At 35.7% G+C, this 8309-nt stretch overlaps 1 protein-coding gene across 1 annotated transcript; it reads left to right on the plus strand.

The window, feature by feature from the left end:
• Positions 1-1299: 1299 nt before the first annotated feature.
• Positions 1300-6027, plus strand: LOC115721785 (ethylene receptor 2). The gene is made up of 3 exons (XM_030650862.2): positions 1300-2011; positions 2574-4458; positions 5169-6027. The coding sequence occupies exons 2-3, from the start codon at positions 2704-2706 to the stop codon at positions 5709-5711; spliced, it is 2298 nt and encodes a 765-aa protein (XP_030506722.1). The 5' UTR covers positions 1300-2011; positions 2574-2703; the 3' UTR covers positions 5712-6027.
• Positions 6028-8309: the final 2282 nt, after the last annotated feature.

Below are 8309 nucleotides of genomic sequence, written 5' to 3' on the forward strand. Positions count from 1 at the left end.
ACACGCACACAGAGGAGCACACAATCAGACCACCCACACTACCTACGACTCACGGACCACCTCGACCTCGCGATCACACCACCCATCACCGACAATGTCTTCGTCAAAGGGTAATCCCTAATTTTTTCATGAATTTTTAACTGTAATTATTTTTTTCACGATTTAGGGTTAAAGCAATTAGATTTAGGGTTAGGTCTGTGTTTGTAGTGGACAATATGTGATTTTTGAGGTTTTAAGGCTCGGATCTCTGTTTTGGGGGGAATTTGCGATTTTCACCTAGCCCAATGCAGGTCCGATGTAGGCCCGATATAAGGCTCGATGGTAGTTTAATGTTGAAGGGGTTGAAGGTTGAAGAAGATAGCTCGATAGGTCTGATATAGGGCCCGATAGTGGGCTCGATGGTCCTCATAATTTTAATTTTTATTGTGACACGATAGGTCTGATATAGGGCCCGATATGTCCGATATTGTCTTATTGATATTGGACCTATTAGGCTCTATATCAGACCCATTGTTTCACAATAAAACTTAAAATTTTGAGGACCATTGGGCCTACTATCGGGCCTTATATCGGGCCTATCAAGCTATCTTCTTCAACCTTCAACCTTTTCAACACTAACCTATCATCGGGCCCTATATCAGGCCTACATCGGTCCTGCATCGGGTCCGGCAAAAAATCACAAATTCTCCCCCAAAATACAGATCTGAGCCTAAAAACCTAAAAAATCGCATAATCTAATTGTTTTAACCCTATATCATGAAAAAAAATAAAATGATTACAATTAAAAATTCATGAAAAAATTAGGGATAACCTTTGACGAAAACAATGTCAGCATTGGGTGGTGTGGTCGTGGTGCTCCGTGGGTCATGTACGTGGTGTGGTCGCGAGGTCGAGATTGTCCGTGAGTTGTGGGTCGTGTGGGTGGTACAATTATGTGTTCCTCCATGTGCGTGTTTACATAGAGCAGGAGAGAGAAGGGGGAAAGAGAGAGAGAGGGTTGTTCAAATGAGAGAGTAGAATGAAGTTTTTTTTTTAAAAAATAACCTATTCTTTCGATAATGAATACCTTGTTTAGAAAAATAATTTTGACCCAATAAATACATAATTAATCAAATATCCCAATCCATCCTCTTAAAAAAGAAAATAAAAAAGTGGGAAAAACTTGAAACCAGTTTCGGTATTGGGGTATTTGTTTATAGAAATGAAATAATTTTGGTATAAAAGAGAGAATAAAACAAAAATATTTGAGAAGGGATGACGAGGACGTCTTCTACAAAAGAGCGTCCAAGTTCTCTTCATGTAAACATTGTGGGCACCACCACCACCCATTCTCTCTCTAGATTTCCCTCTTATGTTACCTCTTCCTCTCTCTCTACGAAACAACGGCGCAATCGAACTCTCTCCCTCCCCCCTCTCTCTTCCCCCATTTCTCCAGTTGTCTCTATTTCATAAGCCTCCTTTTCTTCATAGTTTTCTGTTGAAACTTGAATTTGTTTGATAGAAAGACTGAGAATTTTGATCGAAACTATCATCATTTCCCATTTACTCTCTCTCTTTCAATTTGTTTTCTTTTTTGTTCATTTCGTTCTAACTCGGGTGGGTGGACCTTAGCTACTACTCACTTCGGGTTTCTGTGCTTGCTTGCCGGTTTACGCGGCGCAAGTTAGCCGGGTCTTTTATTTTTTTTTTTTCTGTGGGAAAAAAATCTGCTTTTTTTTTCTTTTTTTGTTATGGGTGGTGGGTTTTTGGAGTTGTTGTCATAGATTATTAAAAAAAAATCATTTTCTTTTGTTGGGGGCGTATTTGAAATTATAATTAATATTTTTATGGGGATTTGGTTCTGGGTTTTCTCTGTTTCTTCTAATGGAAGATGTGGGTGAGGAGTTTAGGAGGACTGTACTTCCTTCTTAAATGGTCTGATGAATTTTTCGGACTAATGGCTGCTCAAGCAAGAAGAAGACGAAGAAGATGGTCTTTGAGTTAAACTCTCCATACTGCATGTGGGAAAAGGGTAAGATCTGAAAGGCCGGCTTTGATTGGAATCTGGGACTTTTTTTTGAATAAAATATTTTGGCTCTGTTTGCTTCTTCAGTATTGGTAATGTTTAGCCTGCATTTATTTTATTTCAAAAAGAATTATATTATAGATTTATGTTTTGGATTCTAAGTGGAAGAGGAAGAGGTTTGGATTGGTGGGTTTTTTCTGTTTTATAAAGGATTTCTTGCATCTGGGTTTCTATCGTATTTTCCATTTTTATGTGATACTGTTTTGTTTGAGCATTGTCTTTATATATATATATGTATATATGTATAGACTTGCGTGTTGAAAAATGTAGTGTTCTTCACCACTGTTAATATATCTGTTTATTATAAAGCTTTAAGTCTCTGGACTAGTAATTTAGAGTGCAACGCAAAAGAGAGTAAAAAGTTTATTGATTCGGTGCCTTCTAGATCTCTATTATATGTTTGGCATTATAATCCTTCAAATTTTGAATCATTTGTTGTTGTTATTGTTGTTTCTGGGTCTTATATTTTTTATTTATTTATTGGTTTTCTTTTGAAAAAAACAAGCAGGAAATGAGCTTTAAAGACTGTTGTTATACAGTTACAATTCGATCAAAATTAGCTAGAGGAATTTTCTTCAGAACGATTCAATCAGATATCTTGAGCGTGTAAATGGATTGAAGTAGTGTAATTAGATGCAATGTTAATAAGAACATTAGCATCTGGGCTGTTGATTTCCTCCATTCTCATATCAGTTTCGGCTTCCGGAGCTGATAATGAGTATCCCAGATGTAATTGTGACGATGAAGGAAGCTTATGGAGCATTGAGAGTATTTTAGAATGCCAGAGAGTGAGCGATTTCTTAATCGCGGTTGCCTATTTTTCGATCCCCATTGAGCTACTTTACTTTGTTAGCTGCTCCAATGTGCCATTCAAATGGGTTCTCTTTCAGTTCATTTCCTTTATTGTGCTTTGTGGGATGACACATTTGCTTAATGGGTGGACTTATGGCCCTCACCCTTTTCAGCTCATGCTGGCTCTCACTGTCTTCAAGATTCTCACTGCTCTGGTTTCGTGTGCTACTGCCATAACTCTCATCACTCTCATCCCTTTGCTTCTAAAAGTTAAGGTGAGAGAATTCATGTTAAAGAAGAAAACTTGGGACCTTGGCCGAGAGGTTGGGATGATAATGAAGCAGAAAGAAGCTGGTTTACATGTGAGGATGCTTACTCATGAGATTCGGAAGTCACTTGATAGGCATACCATTTTGTACACTACCCTTTTCGAGCTATCTGAGACTCTGGGCTTGCAGTACTGTTCGGTTTGGATGCCTAATGATAATAAGACTGAAATGGTTCTGACTCATGAATTGAAAGGGAGAAATTATTCCAATTTGTATAATGTTTCAATACCCATTGGTGAACCTGATGTTGTGAGGATCAAAGGAAGTGAAGTTGTGAATATTCTTAGTCCGGACTCAGCTCTTGTTGCTGCGAGGAGTGGAGAGACTGGTGAGCCAGGGCCGGTGGCTGCAATCAGGATGCCAATGCTTCGGGTTTGCAACTTCAAAGGTGGAACTCCTGAGCATATTCAGGCTTGCTATGCAATTTTGCTTTTGGTTCTTCCTGGCGGACAGCCTAGATCTTGGAGCAGCCAGGAACTTGAGATAGTAAAGGTAGTCGCTGATCAAGTGGCTGTGGCACTTTCTCATGCTGCAGTTCTTGAGGAGTCTCAACTCATGAGGGAGAAATTGGCTGAGCAGAATCGAGCATTGCAACAGGCAAAAAGGAATGCTATGTTAGCAAGCCAGGCAAGAAATTCGTTCCAGAAAGTAATGAGTAATGGGATGAGAAGGCCAATGCATTCTGTCTTAGGTTTGCTCTCGATGCTGCAAGATGAGAGTCTGAGCAATGAGCAGCGAACTATTGTTGATGCCATGGTGAGAACAAGCAATGTTCTATCGACCTTGATAAATGATGTCATGGATAGTTCTACAAAAGATAGTGGAAGATTTTTATTGGAAACGAGGTCCTTTAGTTTGCATGCCCTAATAAAAGAAACAGCTTGCCTTGCCAAATGCTTATGTTTGTACAGGGGTTTCAGTTTTGCTGTTGATGTTGAGAAGTCTTTGCCTGATTATATAATGGGCGATGAGAAAAGGGTTTTTCAGGTGCTTTTGCATATGATTGGAAGCCTTTTAAATGGGAACAAGGAAGGGGGGTTGGTCATACTCAGAGTTTTTCCAGAGAGTGGAAGTCAGGGAAGGAGTGACCAAAAATGGGCAGCCTGGAGGCATACTGATGGGGATGTACATATCAGATTTGAGATTAGGGTCAGTGATAGTGGTTTTCTATTAGACGGGTCAGTATCAGCAGCACCACCCATCGATAGGAGATACGTGAATGATGGAATTGAGGAGCGTTTGAGCTTCAGCGTTTGCAAAAAACTTGTGCAGGTAGGATTTTTAAACTATGTCTTTGTTGTGTGTAAATGTGAAGGAGAGATATTTTTCATATTCTTTTTTTTCTTTTTTGCTACCGTATATTTTTTTTCGTACTCTTGATTAGAGCAATGCTAGATTTTGAATTATTATAGTTTTATAGATGTGCATTATTCAATGGAAGTGACCAAGGTTTTTACATCCTTCATTTCTATAAAAAGTAGTTGACTGTTTATATTGAAAGCAATAAACATGCTTTAGCATCTGTTCAAATTCTTTAGGCCACCTACATTAATTCCACATCACTTTATTTCAAAACACTAGAATGTTTAGTGATATATTTGTAGTGAAGTGCACGAGTATGTGTTTTTAAAATGCATTAAATTCTTAATTCCATATGCGTGGATGGGAGCACTTGACGCCCATGCTTAATAATATGCATTCCGTAACCTTGTTCTACTTATTGCTTTCGAAGAGTACCTAAGAAAGGTGCCTTTAATCACCTGAATTTCCTTGCGACATAAGGTTTGATTCAACTTTTTCAAAGCTTCTTTTTATTTGAAAAGCTTTTACTGGATGGTTCAAGATCTTGCCACTAAATCAAAGCAATGCACCACAAGACATGATGTTCTTTTCAGTATATTTACAACTTTGGCTTATAACTTCTACTTATTTGAGATTTGAGTTGAAGGAGATTACTAAATCCCAATTTTGTTTTTGCGCAGATGATGCAAGGGAACATTTGGGTAGCCCCAAGCTCTCAAGGATTTACTCAGAGCATGGCACTGGTTCTTAGGTTTCAACTGAGACCGTCCATTGCAGTAGCAATCTCTGAACCAGGAGGATCATCAGAGCACCCGCTTTCCAACTCTCTTTTCAGTGGGCTGCAAGTTGTGGTAGCCGACGACGATGATGTAAACAGGGTTGTTACCAAGAAGCTGCTTGAAAAGCTAGGGTGTACTGTAACAGCTCTTGCTTCTGGGTTTGAATGCCTGAGCGCTATTAGCCGAGCTGGATCACCAGTCCAAATCATAGTGCTAGATCTCCACATGCCTGAGTTGGATGGTTATGAAGTTGCAAGTAGAATTCGCAAGTTTCGAAGCCGTAGTTGGCCATTAATCATCGCCTTAGCCACGAGCGACGACGATGCTGTGTGGGATAGATGTATTCAGATTGGTATCAACGGTGTCATCCAAAAACCAGTAGTGCTGCAAGGTATTGCGAATGAGCTAAGGAGAGTTCTGTTGCAGGCAAACAAAGTTGTGTAAAGAAGCAGCAGCAGCAGCAGCAAAGAGTTAATTGGTATTCTGTTTGAGGGCTCTTTCAAAGTCCCCCAATTAGATGGTGCACAAAACATTCAACAGAATGGTATACGAGCTAGCTCCCTTTCATTATTATTACTATTATTATTAAAAGAAAATTAATGTGTTTGAGCATATTGTTATAATTACATAGAGTAGTTTCAGGTTTGATAACAGTATCAAAGTTGTCATAGGGCACCCTTTCTAATGTTTAAAGAGAGGAAAAAAAGAAAAAGAAAGAAAAGATGGTTTGAAAAGAAAACCTTATGGAATTGATGTCAAATATGTGTTAGTTTTTTTTTTTTTTTTTGTTTTTTCTTGGATGCAAAATGTTAGGCCTCTTTAGTAAACCGCTCAATCCATCCGCATCGCAAGAAAAATGCAGTTTGAAATTTTTTGAGGTGTGGCCGCGGGTTGAATTTTTCCTAAACCGCGCGGTGCAGTTTGCGGTTTTATATTTTTAAGATGCGGTTCAAATCGCACTGCACCGCATATTATAAAAATATTAATTTTTATATTTATTTAGTTCAATATGTGAAGGTCTAGCTTAAAGCCTACTAATTATTGTATTGATAAAACTTGAAACTTTTTTTCATATTTATTTCAATCTTATGGTATTTTTGACAAGTGTTGTTCAAGTTTTGTTGTATTTGTGATAGTTTAATTATTTGGTGATAGTCTAAACTGTATTGCATTGTACCATTTTATGCAGTTTAGAAAATTAGAAAAATTACATATGCACGTTGGTTTAAAAAAATAGTCAAAAATTCTACTCCCACTGTGAATATTCCTGTTAAATGTAGACCAACTAAGTACTTATACTAATAGAAATGCATTTATTGTATAAATCACAGTCGCAAATCATGGGAAATTTACATCAAAGATTCTTACTCCATTTTCTTTGCTTTTAAGGTTCCATAATATCTAAAAAAAAATAAACAGAAAACCTTTCTCATTATGAAAGTGAGGATACAAAATAAGAGTTTGGATTATATGTGTTGGACAATATTATTTGGTTTTGATATGAAAAGATTCTATGTTTAAAAAATAGCTAATTTTCAAATATTAATATTAAAATAGCCAATCTGGAGGTTATAATAATTAATAATCTAAATATTTCAAATTATTAATATCATTTTCTTTCCTCAATTTTCGGTAAAACATCAATGATTTTAGACCAAATATTTGATAAGAAAAGCGGGAATTTATTTATTTGTTTCTTTAAGAAAGAAGGTACGGCTGGTGAACTAGCACAGCTAAGTCATCGAATATTTAGAGTTTGCTTAAGTGAGACTTGAAAGGAGATACATTATATATATATATATATATATATATATATTGAACATTTTTTAATATGTAAATATATATTATATCTATTTATAGCATGGTGGGATATTATTATTAATATCATCAATATTATCTACTTTTATGATATGGTTTTTCACTTGGCAGAATGATGATGAAAATAACAATAACAGTACTAATTATAAAGCATTGTCTATCTTTGTGAATATGCACATGCATCTGTTTCAAAAAAAAAAAAAAAAATATGCACAGACATCAGTGTAGCTTGGTTATTAAATATTTTGGTGTTAAAGACATCAAATATTAAATCGAAAGATCTAGATGATCAAACTCTTTGTCATATACACAAACACACACACACATATATTTATATAATAAAATAAATCAAAATAAATAAATTTTGAGCTTCAAATTACAGGGCAAAGCATGGTGATGGTGATGGTATGTCTCACGAAGATATTGAAGAAGAAACGAAATAATTAGATAGAGAATGGGTCAATTGATATCATTGTTCTTGTTGTAGATTTTTATATAAATATATATTGCTTTTAAAAACCATGCATGAATCTGAGGGTACGTACATGGACTCTTAACTTAGCTTTCAATATCAAAAAATTATTATTGTATAGAGACATCTATTAGATGTGGACCCTATCCTCATATATCTCCTAACCCTAGTATTGTATGAATATGTATTATTTTTTTAAAAAAATATTTAATATAATATAACAATAAATTATAAAATTGAAAAAAAAATGTGGCTAGTTGATTGATTGAGTCTTATGTGGGCAAAAAAATACATTATAATATAAGGAGGAATTGACTTTGAGATCCTCTAAGGGAGGAATATTATGACCAAATTCCTTGCACAAAATTCTTGTTATTTGTCATCCATCACTTTTGGCTTTTATGCCATTCAATTTCGTTCTACAATTTTTTATTTTTTTTCTTGGAAAGTGGCATGGGGAAGGGAATGGGTGGTGGTGGCTCAATAAAAATCAATAAAGTTTTTCGTCATCTTGTCAACATTACATGATTATATAATTAAACATGGTTAATTCATTCTCATTAGCCTACTACTTTAGTTTTGAGCCAAATTATGCGTTCAAAAGAGCAATTTGGCTGTAATGTAACTTCCATTAGTATAGAGGCACGAAATCAGAAATTTAGTTGAGTGAGAGATTGAATAAATATTAAGTCAAAACTAATAAAAATAACTGATAAATGTATTTTTCAAATTTTCATCTTGAACAAAATAAA

The sequence above is a fragment of the Cannabis sativa genome, chromosome 9, assembly GCF_029168945.1.
Source record: "Cannabis sativa cultivar Pink pepper isolate KNU-18-1 chromosome 9, ASM2916894v1, whole genome shotgun sequence".
NCBI lineage: Eukaryota > Viridiplantae > Streptophyta > Magnoliopsida > Rosales > Cannabaceae > Cannabis > Cannabis sativa.

What these genes read in the sequence shown, in the direction of transcription:
- LOC115721785 (XM_030650862.2), top strand. Translation starts at nt 2,704, where the DNA reads ATGTTAATAAGAACATTAGCATCTGGGCTGTTGATTTCCTCCATTCTC. An exon ending in TTTGCAAAAAACTTGTGCAG is followed by an intron (nt 4,459 to 5,168) that starts GTAGGATTTTTA and finishes GTTTTTGCGCAG; the next exon opens with ATGATGCAAGGGAACATTTG.